Below are 20469 nucleotides of genomic sequence, written 5' to 3'. Positions count from 1 at the left end.
TCACAGAAATAAAAAAAAATATTGCACAGCAAAACTGTACTTTATGTTTTTATATGAAAAACTAGCAGGCTGGTTACAACCAATTGTAACCTACATACAGGTGTTTATTTGCAAAAGCCATCATTACTGTCTTGTGTGTGTATCCATAATATTATTTAAGAGTTATTCTCAGCCTTAGAAAAGTTTTCTTTGCTGTCCTGTGGGTGGGCAAAACCATATGAAATAACTGTCAATAACTGAAATTGCTCTGGTGAATCAGCAAAGTACTGGAGCCCAGAGTACTTCAAAAACATAACAGTATTTACCAGATCCTTTCCCTCCCATGGCAACAAGGACCAAATCAAATGAGGATGTAACAAGATAATAAGCAGACTCTAAAGGTAACACGTGACTAACAGTAGCTTATTTCTGAAATTCTGAGCATCCCTAACTCCAAAAGATGTTTCTGACACAGCGTGTGTGAGAGGTATCTATGCTTGAAGGTTGCTTCTCAAGCAATGACCTACTAATACTCTTTTGGTGTTCCATAGAGATAAGACATATTCATCAGTGGATGCAGTTCCACTTAGAACAGTAGGAATCATAGTATAGACTAAAAAAAAACCTCAGTAAATCTTTTTATCACTGATAGAAAGAGCTACTACAGGTAAAGGGCTAACTGTGCTGCAGCTGATGCTTTTCAGATATTTTACTGCATGCATCAGAACTCGGCTGTGGAGAAGGCAGCGGGCATTTCACTTTCACCACAAGGGTCTTTCTTGGCACCTTTCTTGACTAAAAGCTTGTCAGTTTCTGATAATTGGTTTTTATCACTTCTCACAAGCACTAAATGCAAATTGTACAGTTTTGCTCTAGGCCTTCAGCACTAGGACATTGCACCCGAGTGCCAGAATAATCATACATGGAGAAAAACCGTGATGGGAGGCCAAGCAGAAATTGCAGTTTAGCGTTGTCTGCCTTTTCTGAAGTGAGGACAATTGAAGAGTGGAAAAAGAGCCCCCTCCCCTCATTATGCTTGTTTGATTCATACTGAAGTTACAGTGAGGGATTCCAAATGGGGCCAAAAGCTCTGACATCGTGGAGAGGGAATGTGCACTTGCGAATGCACAGATCTGCAGTGTCACTTTAATTATTTATTTTTTCCTTCTGTTTTGGAAAAAAAGGGCATAGTTTAGTGTTGCAGTCCTCACGGGACAGTACGTGAATTCTGATTGTTCACTGAAAGCCTCTCATCAGCAAGAAAGTTAGTTTCAGTTGTGCTTCAAGTAATCTATTGATCTATTTATAAATATGTTACATTAAAAAAAAACAACAAACCACCACACCAAAAAAACCCACCTAGAACTACTGCAAATCTGTGTGAGAACATCATCCCAGTTTCAGTTCCAAGATAGCTTAATGTTCTTAAAGGCTGGTAGAGAACATAGTTTCATTACAACTGCACATATTACGGGTTTTGTATGAAATGAGCATCTCAAGGCAAGGGAAAGAAAGCAGCATTGTTCCAGGGCTGTTTTTCACAGGCCTGTATTCATATCTCATCCTTGTTGTTTGCAGGAGAGGCAGATGTGAACCAGAACAATGGGACCTCCACGAAGAACCCAGCGGTGACAGACTCCAAAGGCACAGCAGACCCAAAGAATGCCTGGCCTGAGGCCAACCCAGCTGACACGACTGGTCGCCCCCACTTGATCCGCCTCTTTTCCCGAGATGCCCCAGGAAGAGAAGACAACACCTTCAAAGATCGGCCCTCAGAGTCAGACGAGCTACAGACCATCCAAGAAGACAGTGCAGCAGCTTCAGAGAATTCGGATTTGATGGCTTCACAAAAACGCTCCTCTTTCCGGCACGGATCAAAAATGGCATCTGCAAGCACTATAGACCATGCTAGACATGGATCTCCAAGGCACAGAGACTCGGGTCTACTTGACTCGCTGGGCAGATTCTTTGGAGGTGAAAGACATGTTCCCCGGCGGGGCTCGGGCAAGGTGAGCTCTGAGGAATAGAGAACTGCAAAGGCTACAGGAAAATACAGTACAATTAAATAGGAAGGGTGGGTCTCAAAGAAAGGTCTAACTGCTTTAATGCAAGAGTTGACTTAGCCAGCAAGGTGGTACTTGTAATGTAATGCTTGGCTTTAGACTGAAAGCAACAACAAAAAAAGCTGGGATCTGGGATCTGGGAAACAAGAGGAGCTATTCTGGATAGTAACAAGGAGTATTAGAATTCCAGGTGGCTATAGAAACATTATTGAGAGGAATTTTTATGAGTATTTAATGTGCATTGTATGTTTTTGTATGCTCTGCTTTTGTACGTTATTATTAAATATTTGCAAAAGGGAGCTGGATGAGAGCACTAAATGCAAGACACTTGGCACTAACTGAGAGACAAACTTGGAAATAGATGTTAGAAAAAGAATTGTGGCCAAATTCTCAGCCTGCTTGTGAAAAATCATGTTTTAAGCTCAGTTGACAGCACTGACGAGGAGATGGCTTCACAGATATTATCCTGAATCCCAGATGTACAAAATTGTCCAGCTGCTTTATTCTAGCAAGAAGTTAGGATATATTCCAAGCATTTCCTATTAGAAGTTTTATAACAAGCCATTTCTTCAAGGTATTGATGAAAGGCTATTAATTGAATTCTTTCCTTTTCCAGTATTAACCTGCCTCCTCTGATAAACTATGCAGCTGGCATATTAGTTCACTATTACTCAAGTGGCAAAGTTTAAGATATTTTTGCTGTATGCTTTGCCACGTAAATGATAAGAGGAGTCTTGTGTTCGTGTGTCCACACACTACATAAGTATTTTAATGGAACTGCTGTAGGGCTGTAAAACCTTCTTTTAGCTGAATTTATTGTAGTTGCTTAAGTTGTGTGTTGCAAAAAGCAATGCTTATAATTGCTGACTGGGCCCATGAATAACCTTTGACAACCTTTGAGGTCTATGCGGTATTTCTAACCTGTGATATGTGCTGTCTTATAATTTTACACTGGGACAGAGTACATACTACTCTGTGGTGTAAAACTGATTTGTGGTGGTACAACAGCTGCAGGCTGTCAGTGTACTTCCCAGCTCCACACCTGGAAGCTCCACAATGTGTAATAGCCCTTCCCTGAAGAGCTGTTGTAATGTAGAGACCACTGGATGAAAAATACTCTAGAAACATAAAACCAGCAGCTTCTCACACTTGGTAGCCAGTACTAAGCAAGCTGTGTGTTTTGTTCTTTTCATTGTTCACATTTACAAACCGGGGCCTGTAACGCTGCTGACAGTTTTAGCAACCAGGCAGTTGTTTCTGTAGGTATGTAATGTTCATACATGCAGCAAGCAGTTTCTGCAAATATCAGAGGCTGTTCCCAACACTGTTATTTTCTGGAACCTGGTTGGCTAGCTCAACTCTTGCTGTTTTATTGATGTACTGTGTTACTCAGTGAAAAATAGTTTATGAAATGTTCTTTGTACACAAAGGAAACGATACCAAAAAGTTAGATTCTGCATACGGAATACACAGAGGTATGTACGTTCCTGCTTGGCAATAAATCAAACCAGCCAACTCACTTTTTAGAAGTAATGGCTAAAAAATGACTGCGAGTTGTACAAATTATGTATTTTATCCTTTGGCATGAACAAGATTGCTATGATTCTCTACAGATCTCTACATAATTATGTATGAGAGGGGAGGAGATCATCCCTTTTATCTCTGTTGCTGTTCAGTAAAGTGCTATTTTGAAGCACTTAAATGTCTGCAAAACAGTACAGAATTATGGACAATTCTAACATATTTTTTTTACCCACCAGAAGTACTTTTTTATTTTTCTTAAGAGCAACTACACGTAGTGTTACAGAGTCCTGACTTGCAGATCTGAGCTGGAAGCCCAGAGAAGTTTTATTATCTTGGCAAAAGTCAATCACATTAGGACTTCAGTGCCAAAGCATCTCTAGCACTGTTCCACACAATGATAATATTGATGCATGTCCTAGGAAACATTCCTAGGAAGTTCTCTCATGGGAGGGCAGTGTAGAAAGTATTGAGCAAGTGGCACAGACAGTTGTTTCAACTATTATTTATTTAGCCTTTGAAACAATGCCTTTTGGTTTCTTGTATCAAGGAAGCCTTGTGGTGTCATTTATTTATACATGTGTACACAGGGGAAATCCAGATGGCTAATAGTCTTACTTGTGCTTAAACCCTAAATAGTTGTTGTCATTTGCTGAATTTTGTTGAGTATGACTACTGATAGATGGTGTTCATGGATGACTTCAAATAGAATGAAGTCCTTTGGCAGTTTCCAGACTCCATTAAGTAAACAGGTCTTTGGTAAATAAGATCAAGAAAAGCACCTTAAAGGATGACTTTCAAAGGCTTGAAATGCAAAAGTTCCTAGAGCTGCACTGTTCATTTGTTTGCACTTGTTTTTGATTTATTTTGAAGCATTTCAAAGCAATTCTGCAGCTGCCTTTCTTGTAATCTTCATTTTTCAGCCAGTCCATGCCCCAGTGGGAGTGTATATCTCCACTACCCACACCAGCAAGCACTGGAATGCAAAGACAACACTTGCTCTTTGTACAGATTTACAGGGCTGACATTCAAGCAAAACACATAAATTCTTTGTGGAGGCATTTTCTTCTTGCAACCATGGCTAAGAAACATGTTAATGAATAATGTTCACTATTGTGTACAGAAAGGTGGGGTAGGAACAATGCTGGGACTGTTTCATGGCCTCCTCTACTCCTATGGAACAGGTTCTCCCTTACCCTGCAATTCTGAAGTTAAATTAAGAGTGCATGGGAGTTGTTAAAAATAGAAATACTGGAATGTACAGAAATACCCCTTCTCTAAGGGACAGTAAGCACAGTGGCCCTTGTTCCCCCAATCCCATCCCCATCCATATTTTTGGATAGCCGAAAGTCAAGCAAAATCAGCTTGAATTTTGTACTTTTAAGAAAAAAATTTAAGACAGAATATTCCAAACAAAACTGCTGTTGTGCACAGCTCAAATTTAATTGTACTAAAGAAGAATTTAAAATGGTGACAGAAAGAAACTGTGGTGCAGACATTTTAAAAAGCATGCGAGAGGGAATAGCATAAGGATAAATTATTTCCTTCCTAATCTTTATAGAATATTTATCTAAACATTTGTAAAGCGTCTAAGCAAGTTTGTTAAAATGATCAAATGTTTACTGTGCCTCCTAGATTCTAGCCTGTATTCAACTTCAGTATGTACTGACTGCTATTTTGTTTCTTTGATGCAGCTTTTTATGCTTTTGTAATTCTTTTGTTTATGATTTTTTTTTTTCCTACTAAAGTTTGGATTGTGAAACAAGAACTTTTCTGTCCTGGTTTAACATTATGCATTAACGTACTAAACTTAAAACTACGTTTGTGACACAAATGCAACAAACCAAAATATTGTGTGTGACAGTAAACAACAGGCTAAGACCAGACTTAGTGAAAGATTAAATCAGTTTTTCTTATACATTTTGCTTCAGTTTTGTATGCAATCTTGTAAAGTTCTTCTGTTGCCTGTATGAAGCCTTGCTCCTATATTTCTTTCCCAATATCTGTGTGTCTGGATGCAAGGAATACGGAAAGAGATGGGGCTTCCCCATCCTATAGACAGATAAAAGGTATGAGGAGCACTGGACTGAAGTTCTTCTCATCTTGAGCAGAATCAGGGTTTGGGATCAGAATTTCTGAAACAACAGTTCCAAACCCACTCCTAAGTTAAGCAGTTGCTGGAACAGGGATCTACAAAAATGGTTGCAATAGATATGCACAGGCAAAAAGTTTAGGAACCACAGTTTTAAATAATGCCAGGGAGAGATAAATTAATCAGAATAATTTAATAATTTTTCTTTTCTTGCACTTGAACTCTATATACATTTGCTGTGGAAGCTTTAATGTATACTACAGCACCGTGAAGAATTTGAAAAGGAGTTAAATCACATTGTATACTAGTCAGACTCACATTGATTTAAGTTTATACTTACTGTGATTTTTATTTCCAAGTCTGATTTTTCAGGGAGTGGTATTGCTCGTGATACTCTGTTTTGTAAAACCTGCTGTGCAAGCAGTGTGCTTGTAAAAAATATTTTTATATAGTTTATGGTGGTTGTAACAATAATTTTGTTTTAATCTTTTGCTTTATATGTGCTTTATGTATTCATTAAACTGTTTATATCACAACAACCGGTGTACTAATGATTTAATTTGTTTTAAATGCTTTAATCCATTAACAGAAGTTGCAACAAACTACTACTTGTACATGATGGGTTTTCAGATCATTAAAAGAGGCTGTATGCTCTTCTCCAAAATTCAGCTGAGACAGTTCATGGGACAGAAATAAAAAGAGGTTGCCTTCTGGAAGGAAAGGACTGGGTTTTTGAATAACTGAAGCTCCTAAATCTGATGTTCTCGGTTTATGATAATGGGAACTGAATCTGGCCTCTTGTTTGTAGCAGGTACTAATGAATGATGAATACCTAAACATGAATTAATGTATCAGAACTGCCAGTTTGAATCTCATTTAGCTTGTGCAGTGGTAGAACCTCTGAACGCTTTAGATCTGTCTGGTTGAAAAAATTGTCACCCATACAAAACCAGAAAGTATTAACAGGTGAGTACACTTAGGAGCCAACATTACATAGGATTGATTTTGACATGTTCATTTAACACACGTATGGCCATATACATGTTATTCATGCCTAATAGTTAACACATTATTTAATGTACTGGAACTTGCATTTTCAAGGAAATTACTGCTTAAAGCGATTATTACAAACTAAATGAATTTGGGAGTTGGACCAAGTAAATGCTCTGTAAGTGATGCTTAGAAATGTAAGCACTAACTTTTGGTGAAGTATTAGTGATGCTTTGTTCTCAATCTGGCAGCAGCTGCATGGCAAAGTTTGTTCAGAAATGGGACAAAGTATTTGGGGCTTGCTGATTTGTATTACAAGTTAAAGAGAAAATCATGACTGGGCAGACAGGAAAAGCCAATCGGCTTCACTGCTTTTACTGTCTTTTATATGGTCTCTTTTTGCCTCTGAAATTCAGAAATGTGTTAGCAACATGTTCAGGCTAAAATACACATTAATCAACTGAAGCATTTTAAAGGTCTCTGTTTCTAATCAGTTTGCATCAAAAGGTTTCCCCCTTTCATTGAACTTCTAACAAACAGGATATTTCAGTATAGTTTTTGCCTAACTTTTTCTAGAGTCTTCTATCCACAGGTATGATATAATAATAATAGTAGTAGTAATAACAACAAATTTAAGTGGGAGCTGAAGAAGAGCGCAAAGGATTCTTTTGAGCACTTGGTGAAGTTCCAGGCTTGCTGGTGCACTTTGCCTGGGCCTCAGCCTAATGGCATGGCTGCTGGAGGGCCAGCTTTTGGGTCTTTTGGTAGTAACTGGCCTTGGCTGTTCTCAACAATTCCTCTCATTTTCACCTGCAGGGCCCCACACCCCAGCTGAGAGTAAGGTCTGGATTTAATTTTCCTACTATATATGGAGGTGGTGGGGTGTTTGTTTAAACAAGTGGGAGGGGCAGGGAGAAGGTCAAATAGATCTAGTGAAAATGTAACGAGGTATTTCTCTACCTAACATTGAATTTTTCTCCATCTGTTTATTTCTCTGCAGATGAACCAATCTGATAAAAAAGAAACAGTTTTAGACTAAAATCTGTTATATTGGGTTTTTTTTCCCATCACATATATTATTTCCTTGTAAAGGAAGTACTGCATTATCCTTAGCAATTGACATCTTATGACGCTAAAATTAATGTTTTTGTTCTTCAGTTGTTTTGAGATTGTACCATGGTAAACACTGCCCAATAGAAGACTGAGACAAAAGCATTTTTTTCCCACTGACTTTGTTTTGTACCTCTGTCATCACATACCATTAGTGACAATTCTGGCTTTCATCTTGTGTAGTCATGCAAAATATCTTATGTTGTTCCTGAAATGGTCTCCTGTTAGACATGTTTTGTTACTCATTTCTCTCAAAAGTTACTTGGTTTCATTTTGAGCTGCACAAAAAATCGTCCACTGCCATTTTCAGGTGATTTTACTGAATTTCTTACAAAGCAATTTTAAAAACATTTGTAAAACACAGAATTACTTCTGCAGACCCAAGATGAGCCTTAGCTCTCTTTAACTTTTTGCTTATGATGCATCTACCTTTTCATTTCTGATGATACATCATACAATTAATGTGCCTTGGAAGCTGTACAGCCTTAGGTTTGGGGTGATCTGTCTTCCTTATTTTATACTAACTCTATTATTGGAATTTTTACCTCAGAGTGACAGTATTTGTTGAAAGAAATAAGCTATTAACCATGCCATGTCTAATTTTTTTGTAATAGTAAACTCTCCTTATTGTTATGCTCTCTCCAAGTTATGCTGATACAGGCAATAGTACTTTTAACAACCTGTACAAGAGTTTAGCTTGTCATTTGCTTACCTATTGAAGGCAGAAAAGAAATAAAATTGGGCCAGTCCCTTCGAAGTTGAGAACTGATAAAATACTTTGTGGGTGGGTGAGTGTGTGCAGTCTGAGAGATGAAATTTTTATTTCCAGAAATCAAGGTTTTTTCTCCTCTTTATTTCTGGTCAGCAGCTATAAAGGGATAGTGTGCACCTGGTATTTATATTTTTGTTTTCCTAAAAATTCCTATCTTGTTCATTCTAAGAGTTTCATGACTATATGAAACGGAAACGGGACTTTTTAAAATATTTAGAAATTTCTGCTTTCTTACCAATAGCCATATCCACAATGTTACATTCTTTCACTTTGGCAGCACCAACAAACAGATGCATCTCCACCAAATATATATACAGGTGATCAGTAGAAATTTATCATGGTGAATACTGCTCTAGGATGCTTCTGTATCTTGACCATGTACAGTTAAGTCCTTAATGCTGTGAAATCTGCTGGTAGCAGAAGCTACTCTGAGAATACTAGCCAAAGTCTCTTTTTTGCTGGAGTGATCATTCTCAAAAAAACCCACCAAACAAAACCAAAAACTCAGCCAAAAAAAACCCCACACAAGCCATGGATCATTTCAACAAGGTTTAATCTACGCCATCAATACTAACTTGATAAACAACACAGAGGACAATACTGAATATGCACCACAGACTCTGTCCAAGCAGATAAAGAACCTCTGTCATGAAAAATATTTGAATGACATGATTTATGCTGGGCAGAAAAATGCTTCAGAAAAGAAAAGGCAAATTAAAGCATTGGGTTGTGCCTCTGAATCATTTATCAAGTGTCACAACAATGGAATAAAGAGGTCATGGGCAAAAACCCAGAAGGTATGATGGCACCAGTCTCTCACTCTGGTTCCATCATAAACCAGAATTTCTCTCCTGAACAACTGTCTTGATTCTTCTTTTTTTCTCCAGTAATTCTTTCACCTGCTAATTTGCGAACAAGGCACTAAGAATAAGTGTGTTATAGGGAAATGTGGTTCTGAATTATCAACTGGCGCCTCTCCTGATGGTGTTCTCCATTGTTTCCTCCTTCATGCCATCTTTCTTATCTTCCTTGCATTTCTTACTTTTCAGTCATCTCTAGTCATTGCTGACGTGTTTGTTATTCCCATCGCTCTGGTAAGAATTCTACCTCTTTTTTTTTATCACCTATTTCTAGACAAAGATTGTATTAACAATCCCAGCACAACTCTGGAAGGCAGAATCTCCTGTACTCTACATCTCTCTTGCTGCCAATTGTCCTCTGTAAGGGCAATTTGAGCAAGTAATTTCATTTCTGTCTTAATTTCCACATTAGTAAAAATTATCAGTGCCATTACAAGGATGTGTGGCCCATTTTTTTTAAAGCGATTAGAAAAGCCTGCTGAATTTGGTAATTAACTATAATGGCACCATCAGACCAGCCAGTGGGGAAGATGTTGGTATCCACATTGCTTTTTTTAACAGATCAGCAAGCTGTGAACAGCCTGGAACAAACACTATCACAAAGAGCAAATTGGTACTTGGGTTGTACATGAATGAAGACTGAAGCAATGACACCGGTATAACACAGCTCTGGTTTAGTAGTGCATGTTCACAGAAATTATATTACTACTAGAATAAGCACTGAAAAATACATCCTCACATGACACGTGCTGTATGTTCTGTTGCTGCCTGATGAGAGGCTGGGTTAGTAGCACTGGAGGGCTCTGACACAGTGCCAGCTACGCCCAGGAACACAAAGCCCCTCCAAATTCCAAGATGAAGCAATTTCTATATTCAAGTGCCTGTCAGATTGTTCTAGTCAAACTATATAATAAAATTTCCTCATTAAAAAAAAAAAACAACCAAAATGTAAACACTGAATAAGACTTACTGAAAGGATGTGTCTCAATTCCTGTTTAGCATACTGTTTCGAAGTGGTACTAACTACAGAAATTCAAACCTGGGTAGGAATTTCCTTAGAGTCTGGATTCAGAATCCGTTTTGAGGACTAATACAAAATCAGCTGAGTAGCTTACAAATAATCTTTCAGCCTTTTCAGCCTCTCACCTGATGAGAGGTGTTTCATCACTTGATGTTTAAAAGCTAATTTTAGTCTACCAGTATGGTTGAAAATGTCTTAGTTGGGGGGGTGGGGCTGGGTAAGCATTACATCCTGTAGGTTGCGGAACAGTTTGGTTTTCTAAGCCAATCTAAATGTACTTTTCATGTCTATATGAATCTAAAATTTGTTGATTTTTTTTATGATTTCTTTTAAATTCATGCACACTGACTCACTGGGCATCTTGTGAAGAAAATCCATTGGACCAAGGAAATGTTGTTTTCATTCTTATGAATGTCAAAAATCTTTACTTAGTTTGACTACATTTTAAATCAGCTATTTCTTATTTCATATGTATTTGGATTTTGCCAGTAGAGAAACAACATAGGATGTGTTTAGATTTTCATCTCACATCCTAAAGTAGGCAACAAAACCACTTAACAGTAATAACTGAAGGGGATTGAAAAAAAGCTGTAAATGCAAGTACTCCCAACTCAAAGTATTTTAATACTGTTATTGTCACTAAAGCTTATAACAAACTGAGTAGAAGTTAGAGCTTTATGTTTCTATTTACACATATATGAGATCTTCAGCTATAAGCAATCCCCTTGTGGAGGATGAGAGCTCCCACTGACAGCTTATAATATGCATCTAAAAGTCTCCCTTAATGAGTTGCAAGATCTGACATACCCTGTTTATAGCAAGCGAAGTCAGGGATGGATTTCATGGGATTTCATCACTAAATACAAGCCTGCTTAACAACAACTTTTATACTTTTTATACCCGGAGTCAGCTGTTGCACAACACTGAAAAGTGTGCATATATATATACACACACACACACACACACACACACACACACACACAGGTATCTTCAGGTAAATTGGAAATGTAATAATCTTCCAGAAAACCCCAAGTGGAGCACATACTGTTAAAGAAGTTGCAATTTTTTTTAATTTTTTTTTTTTTTAATGGCTCCTTCAAGGTATTAATACAGGTTGTGTCAGTAAATGTAATGTAATTAGTCTGATGTGAAAGTAGATGGCTAATACAGGGAATGCCATGCCAACTAACGTTGAGACTTAAAATACCTGCATGTTTTCTTTGCATTGTATTCACAGTTACTCTTTCTCTTTTTGGCTGACATGCCTAAGGTAGGTGACAGAGTAAACCAGTGCAACCTTCCTCTGCAGCACCAGAAAAGACTGCAAAACATTGCAATATTGAATCACTCCGTGTGACAGGATAACTGTGGAGATTTTACATGTATTTTTAAGAATTCTTAGTTACATTATTAATCTTTAAAACTAATAATTTCACAGTGAAGTTGCAAACTGCATTTGTGTCATGAGATCTCCCAATTACTGCTTAGATTTCCAGTACTGGCAAATTTTATCTATTAAGATAATTGAGCCTAAGGGTTGTTTTTGGCTTTTTTGAATGTACAGCAGAGTTGACTTAGTAGAGATCCTTTATTAAGGTCAAACATAACAATAACTGGGAACGGGAAAAGCTGAGTGTTCTCCCATTCAGTTACTGAAAAATTACTGTATGTTTAAATTTTCTTTAAGGGCACAAACAGAGGCATCTCCATTTTAAACTTCACCAGCAGTACCCAAGGGCTCTGAATTCAACTTATACTTTGCAAGGGCATTTCAAAATACATAGATATGGAAGCCAAAGATACTTTCTATTGGCAATGCCCTCAAGACTGAAATTCCTTACAACATTGCGAGAGATGCAGGGAGAACTCGCTGCAGCTGCTGGGCAATAGAGACCAGTAATACAAAGAAATAAGAAGTAAATTTCATCCCTTCCTAAAACATGGTTGCTCTTCTCTATTCCTATTAGGTTTTAATAAGAATATCATTTAAGGTCAAGCACTTAAAGAATATTTAAAGATAAATGGTGATGATCTGAATGTATTAATGAAATGTACAATGACTACTGGATGATTTCATTCAAAAAAGTCCACTTGTATCACACCATCCCAGTAACCTATCCTAGCAGGATAAACCAGATATATTTTCTCTTTTCATTCTGAATCTGTTCTAATTTACCTTTTAACACCTATAGATATCAGTTATTACATAAATACGAGCAAGATCAGAAAAACACCGCTGGATTTTGCTCTCTGCCCCTAGGATCCAAAACCTGGACAAACAAACTACAGGTGAAAGAGTAATTCCAACAATGAATTGAAGGGAAACATGTAAATTACCTGTCACGAATTGAGAATAATATCAAAGATCCTGAAGACATATGATGTTTGCTGATGACAAGATTAAATGAAAGCACTTTATTTGTAAATCAGGAAACACATTGTTTAAACTCACTCAGAACAGTAATTAAAAATTACTTTAGATTTGCTACTGCTTCATTCACATTAAAAAGGGAGACAATCAAAGACAGTGATGATGTTTGGCACTGCAGGCAGAAGAAACTTTGTATTTACAGCATAATGACCTTTTCAATAAGCCAAGTTGATATCACCCAATAATTGATCAGAATGCCAAATTCAAGAAACTCAACCTGATCTAAACTCTAAAACCCTATATGCCAGCTTTTCTCCATGCCTGTGGCAATCCACAGCCCACAGGCAATCAAATCTGATTTTAAAGTTTTCTACTTCATACACTGTAATAGTTGTGCAGTTGGATGGTAACCAGTTTCTGCTGCTAATGATGGATGTTCAGATCTGGCACTTATCATGTTATTTATCCTAATGACATGGCAGTCAGCTGGTTTCAAAGGCAAAGCAATGGGCAATTTGAATGTACATTAACAAGACAAACACATGGCTGAAGTAACTTTCCCTAAACACCTGTTGGCAGCTTACTGGCTCTCTCTTCCTAATCATGGCCACAGAGGATATTTTGGCAACACTGGAACTAATGACAAAGCAGAAACTGCTGCAGAAGTATAAGTAGGGCTGCCTGCCTGACACTGCGGAGATCCAACAGATCCCATAAAACTTAGAATTTCCTGCTTTTAAAACAGTATCTACATGTCATCAGCAGGCAAAAAAACAACCCTGATAAAAACCAGCTGAACTTCTCTACACTGATTGCTTTTTTCTCCTATGGAGATCAATCTTATAAACAATATATCTGACTTAATTTGGACTCTTGCCCAGGAAGCCCTACTGAAAATAGAAAGTATTGTCGGCCTCACTTGATTTCCTTATTCTAAAAAAAACCCCACATTGTTCTTGCAGTGTTATGTTCATCAATGTTATGTAGTCTTTGGGAACTGAGAAATGATACATGATGTATTCCTGCTCTACCATGAAAAATGACCTAACATAATTTTAAGGTTTTTTTCTATTTCTGGTTTAATTTCTAAAATTACATTCTACTATCCTCCTCAAGAAAAGTTCCCCACTTAGGTAAAATTAAAAGGTTTCTGCTACCTAAACTTTCCAGTAACAGGCTTAATTCCACACTGAGCTGTAATGTTAAAAACATGTGCATCCATATGTATGCACAACATATGTCCATATACACACTCTGTATTTGCCATTTCATAGCACTGACAACTTTAGGGTGCAATCTCTGTACATTTCCAAGGCATTTTTCTCTTCTTTTCATTCCTGGTGAAAACGACTCCTCATACCATCACTGATAATCTGTCCTTCCCAGCTGACTCAGTGATATGCCTGCTCTGTTTTTCAGGATATACATGCAGCCAGGGTCAGCCACCACGTCGGGTCCATCCCCCAGAGATCTCAGCATGGCCGGCCTGTTGATGACAACCCTGTAGTCCACTTCTTCAAGAACATTGTAAGTCTCCCCTTCGCTTGTTATGCAGTAAAATGAAATATTTTCTTTAGGATCCATTAGCAACCATCACTCCCCGATCATTACTCTTTATTTTGAGCCTCGTTAATTGTACTGTGCCTTTGCACTCATTATGCCATTCAAATACAAAAATAATTTTTACCTAGGAACACAAACAATACTGTAATGCTACCAAAAAAGCATGTGGAACTCTCCACTAGCCCAGTCAAATTTCAGCAACGATGTCAATTATACAGCTTCATCATATACAGGTTTTGTCCTTGTGTCTTCAACACTGGCAGTATTCAGGAATTATCACTGCTTAAAGACAGACATAAATACAGTGTGTTCTAGGCAAATCCTAAGACAGCAGAGGAGCTTCTCAGTGCAATTACAATTTTTAACTCCTGGATAATTTGCAAAAGGCTTGATGACTTCCTAAATTTATTTTTGCCTTCATTTTACAACTTTTTTATGTTGCTTTGTAGGTCTCACCCCGTACACCTCCCCCAATGCAAGCAAAGGTAAGCAATTTCAGGGGCTCAAGCAATGTCCATTTATGGGCTAATTCATACTAATTCAACTGCAAGCCTGATTCATTGTCTTTAATGACACTAAGTAAAAATCTACAGGTATCATTGGGAGTAATTTAAAGCAAAGGCTTAAGACATAGAAGCCATGGTTCTCTTACTCATGCACTTTCTGACTTGAGGCATGACAAATCAAAGCCACTCATAGGGATTTTTATATTCAATTCATGCTGTGATTGCTTTATGTAATAAAGTAACAAAATGTAATGCTTGCAAACAAGCCTCACCCACCAGAAACTGTCCTTATATTTACTAAGCTCAGTTGGCTTTTGCAATACATAATACTGACAAACCATGGCTAGTAAAGTCAGTTCTTGTAATTACAATAATGAATTTTGACCTTTTTTTGCTTCGTGAAATGACTGTAGACTTGTTTTCAACTCCTGCCTCATTATCTGGCCATTATTTAATTATTTTTGCTGCCTTTTCATCTTCTTCTGTGTATGGCACACCCAGATGCTATGTTCCATAGTGATCATCATGTCATTGTTTCTATTTCTTGCATGCACAGGGAAGAGGATTATCCCTCACCAGATTTAGCTGGGTAGGTGATGAATGTGCTTTCAGTAACAGCCATTTTATTTGCCAGGCCAAAGCATATCTTGCTCCATTGCCTCAAGCTGCTGCGGCAACGTGATAATTTTGTTTTGTCTCTATTTTGCTATTTTGCTTTTCCCGTTCCACTTTCCTCCCTCCTTCCACAGCACTTTAAGATGGGTAATTGTATTGCTTGCTCTTATCCAGCAACTTGACAGCTCTTGCAGCAATAATTTCTTTTGCTTTAGCACAAAGGGAGCAAAATCCAATGCATGGCAAAGCTCTCCTTTAAGAGTTCTAGAAGACTCATCTGTTGCATTTTTCTTTTTCTGGGATGGACAAAAATGGGAGGGAGTGCTGGGATGGGATAAGTGCTTATTCCACAGTTCAAACTGCTCTTATACAGTCTGCAAAACTAACACTGTCACTAATCCAAGTATTTTGTCCCACCTTTCCTTGCAACCCCTGTCAGTAAAAAAGTGATCTACCTAAACAGTGACCAGATGAATTCTTTCCACAGTTGTCTCAGAACTAATTAAATTGTACTTCTCTACCACAGGTTTGATTTTATACAAGATGGCATGTAAATTACTGGCATTTTAAGACAAAATACCAGTCTTCAAGCCATTAAGCTTTTTTTTCCTTATCAGAACACTACAAATTAGCTGATATGTTTGACATCTTAGAACTTGTGAAATTAAAACATATTTTGTCATGCAGGTTAACCTTCCAAGTATTCATTTTTTGATTGTGAATTCATTTTTTACAGATTGATGCTTCCCTCAGATTTGAGTCTATTCAGATCATTTCCTAACCTGTTTCTTCACTTGTTTATTACATAAAAGATTGTTCTATTCCAACAACCTCCAAATTCCTCATTTGAGTATTACGTTTCAGTGATCACAAACAAAGATTATAATGTATATATGACAATTTGAATGTGACAATTTGCAATATACATGAAAATCTTTCTTTGCAGGGTGGTGAAGGACACAAGCCAGGATATGGAAGCGGAAAATTCTATGAGCATAAATCTGCTCACAAGGGACATAAGGGATCCTATCATGAGGGCCAGGGCACTCTTTCCAGAATCTTTAAACTGGTAAAGTACAACAACTTACTCTTAAGTACAAAAAAATTGAGTCCAGGAAAAAGAGAAGCCAAACCTCTCCAGAACCTGCCATGTTTGAAACAGCCACACTTCCTTAAAGCTTCTGAAGTAATTAGATTTGCATGGATAAACTAGAAGGTTATTTCATGGCTTAGTGACTACTTACATGACAGGAAACAAAGGTAAAAATACACAGTTAGTTACCATCAGGAAAGAAGGTAAGTCCACAAAGTCCCACAAAGACCTGCACCAGGATCAGTGTTGTTATTGAACACACAAATGAGCTGGAATACAGAAGACAAATGAGCTGACACAGCTTATTGCTGCTAAATTATCTAGAATAGTGAAAATTGAAGCAAACTGATCAACTGCAGAATGATAGTACAAGGCAGTGATACACCTGGCTGAGATGCAGTAACAACTTGAGCAGTCCTGCTTGTTCCCAGTCCAGGTGGGAGAACTACAATATGTCAGTACAGCAACTTGCAACACCACTTAAGTCAGGCAAATTGGAAAACTGTGTCATACGAAAAATGAACATTTGGTCAGATTATCTTTAATTTGGTTCAGATCACCATTTCAAGTCACAGCACAGCTCCACCAAGACAGCCAATAAATGAAAACAGTACAGGAAGAAAGGTCAGTCGTGAGGATTTTTCATATTCTGTGTCAGGAAACAGACACATCATATCCACTGGCAGGTACTTTGACAAAGACTGTATTGTCCCTCGAAGGTAGTAAAGCATTCACTCATAACAAATCACCTACCGTACTATTTGCACATGAAGAATGCAACCAGCAGTCACCTTCAAGTCGGAAGGTCTGAGATCCCAATCTCAGACTCTTACTATTCCTCTCTGCAACAGGAGACATAACAGCACCTTCACCTGTAGCAAACCCCGCATTTTTACCTCTTACACGGTTTAGGTTATGTGTCTTCCATTGTAGAGTTGTTTTTTAAATATATGCAACACTGAGCAACAGCTTGAAAACTTCAAGGAGGTAGTAAGAATTCTTATGTTGCAATTAAAGAAAAGGAATGAGCTCTTCAGAGGCACAGGTAAAAATCAAATGTTTACCGTTTAAGTCTAATTTTCACATTGTGCACTTGTAGTTTTTAGTGGAGTTTGGATACATCAATAATTCCATTGCTATATACTAACATTATTTGTAAAATTTCATTTGAACATCTGAAAATACCCATTAATGATCTCTCAATAAAATTCAATATTTTTTTTGCATAATCATCACAGCTACTTTAACTTGGATTTATATATATATGAGAGATACATATACCAGTTCTACTTTTTAGATAGTCTTTTCCCAGCCGTTATAACTTGTGGAATTCATATCAGAGTTCTATTCAGGCCCATTTGATTTAGACCCATTGTTTACAGCAGGAGGCATTAACAACTATTTCTTTATACAGTTCTACAGTCTTTGACAATAAAAAAGTTATCCACTCTTTAAGATATCTTTGAAAGGAAAAAAAGTGAACTACCAAATGAATTAGACTGATTTTTCCTTGAAACAGTTCTGTAAAACTAGGGAGGCAGCGCTGAAAGATGAGAAGAATATAAATAAAGAAAACAAAGCCCCAAAGTACACACATGCCTTTTTTTTGAAGTAAGCAGTTCAGACATCACCTGATTACAGTAACAATTACCACACCATCTCACATTTGTGGTCATAAGCACATCTTCAAGATTTGCCTAAAATAGTTGCTAAAGCTAAGGGACAAGACACCCAGTTGGCCTAATCTTAAATTCCAAAGAATGAAACACCAAAATTTTAGCTTGGATCATCTTTGCTATAAAACCGCTTCTTTTCTCAATTGCAGGTTTATGAATAGTCACAATTCTTTTCTCCTAGTTTGATGTTTTCTTATTATTTGTAAAAACAGGCCAGGCTTCAGCCCTTTTATCTTTTCTTAGCTTCTTTTTGTTGTACTCACTAGAGATTGATGTTTTTCAGTGTATAGCCCCAAACACACATTAACTTTTAATTAACCTAACTCTGTTCTTCTCTCCACAGGGAGGCTCTGGGTCCCGACCTGGATCGCGGTCTGGTTCACCAATTGCTAGGCGTTGAAGCTCTAAGATGCCATTCAAGGATCCTGTACTCTGCTTCATAGTATAACTGCCTTAAAATTAATAACACCTGCCACAATTACCTAGATAGATGCAATCCATTACTTAATGCCAATTAGGTTCTGCATGCAGTACATTATACAAACTTCTATTGGCAATCCCTGACCAACAGCTGAATGAAAGGAACATAAAAAGTAGCTTTATTAGATGTTTTCCTTATTTTATGTGAAGTAACAAGATCTCTGACTTTACTTGTTCTTCTTCAGGATGCCCTAACTGTATGCTGGACTCTATTATTTCTCCCAAGCACCTAATTTGAGCTCAACTCTTCTGGTTTCGTTTTAGTGAACATCAGAATTACAAATAAAGAGTTATAATGTCTTGGACACTGAGCACTGCTGTTAATGAATTTCTGAGACACTGCTGTTAAAAAAACCCAACATGTGCAGAAGTTGCAAGGACTGTTTATCCAAATAGTTTTTTTGATTTTTTTCGGTTTGGTTTTTTATTTTGTTTTAATCTTCCTTCTCTCACTCACAGAATAATTTATTTTCATAACAGGATTAGGCAGTCATGGAAAGGTTTACCAAACACTGGGAGTTCAAGGTATGTGAAATGTGGGAGGGGGCAGATGTTGTAGAATCAATACGGTGCAGAGCAATAGCAATAAGGAAATTCTTTCCATGCCATGAATTGCTCATCGCATCCAAACCATTAGAATTAAGAGTAGATGAGGGAGAGAAAGAGGATTTCAAATTTGAGTTAGACTAATGTTATGAAACAAGGGATATTCCCAGAGAAACATCTAAGATTGCACAAGTGACCACTGGATGTCACCAGTGCTTGACGTAAACTCTGCTGCAACAGCATTGATTTTGCAGTACAATAAATGAGTAAATAAACACATAAACAAAAAAGTCTAATTTCTGAAAGAAAGCCCTTCAGTACTGGTATCTCAGGTAGTCCTGCACATCTCATGTTAGAATTTCAAGTCTTTCTGTTGGTATTGCAGCAGTGTTGTATTTGATCAGCTCATCTTTTGCCTGAGTAACACCTGGACGCCTATTAAGGGCAGTGCACCAAAGCAAACTCATAGTAAACTACTGTGAACATTTAACTGTTGTACTGTAGTTGCCTCATAGAAATAAATTGTAGCTCAGTTAGATTTTAGATATTAATTGTTCACGAATTACTAAAATGAATGTGTGGCGATTGTATTTCCAACCACACTTAGGGAAATAAAAGGCTCTTCTGAATTGCACTGTTTTATTACTTAAACTGACCATTTCTTCAAGCTGTCATCTAAGTGTCTGATTAATTATTTTATTTTTTTAGTTTTAGCCTATGCATTGTAGACTACAGTTAGTGCTTCGTAGGTTGAAACTGCATTCCTAATAAGTGCCCAGTGAAAGTTACCAATAAATATTTATGTAATTGCATTTCATATCTAAATCTATTGTAGGTTTAAATCAGTGTCCATTAATATGAAGCAATGGAAGATGAAATGATAGAAAATACATAGAAACTAAAGAAAACAAAACTGCCAAAATCATTAAGTGTACACACAAGTATTACATCTCCTATTACCTACACTGGTTGCTATGTGTATTTTTCTATTGTAGCTTCATTCAGATGTATACTCTGCAACGTAATAGTTGATTTAATTTGAATACATATTGTTCTTATAGGAACACAGCTCTTAAATATATTCATTATTGAAATAAAGTAATCAACTTGAAACTTGGGCCAGTTTTGTTTTTTACAGAGGAAAAGGTCATGTATATGAAGGTCTGTTTGATTTATTTTTTTAACTCCCACAATTTATGAATAATGTTCAG

General features: G+C 37.2%; 1 protein-coding gene across 3 annotated transcripts in view; it reads left to right on the top strand.

The window, feature by feature from the left end:
- The window catches only part of MBP (myelin basic protein), a 110804-nt gene extending 90433 nt beyond the window's left edge, over window positions 1-20371 (top strand). For all 3 annotated transcript variants that reach the window (XM_051812806.1, XM_051812808.1, XM_051812807.1), the window contains exons 4-9: window positions 1558-1988; window positions 14199-14306; window positions 14792-14827; window positions 15405-15437; window positions 16410-16532; window positions 18576-20371. In XM_051812806.1, the coding sequence (XP_051668766.1) occupies window positions 1558-1988; window positions 14199-14306; window positions 14792-14827; window positions 15405-15437; window positions 16410-16532; window positions 18576-18632 (788 nt within the window). In that variant the 3' untranslated portion in view covers window positions 18633-20371. The remainder of the gene's footprint in view (window positions 1-1557; window positions 1989-14198; window positions 14307-14791; window positions 14828-15404; window positions 15438-16409; window positions 16533-18575) is intronic.
- Window positions 20372-20469: the final 98 nt, after the last annotated feature.

This window comes from Manacus candei, unplaced genomic scaffold (genome assembly GCF_025592945.1).
Source record: "Manacus candei isolate 608988 ecotype Guabito, Panama unplaced genomic scaffold, ASM2559294v1 h1tg000088l, whole genome shotgun sequence".
Taxonomy (NCBI): Eukaryota; Metazoa; Chordata; class Aves; order Passeriformes; family Pipridae; genus Manacus; species Manacus candei.
This window is presented reverse-complemented; position numbering and strand designations above follow the sequence as displayed.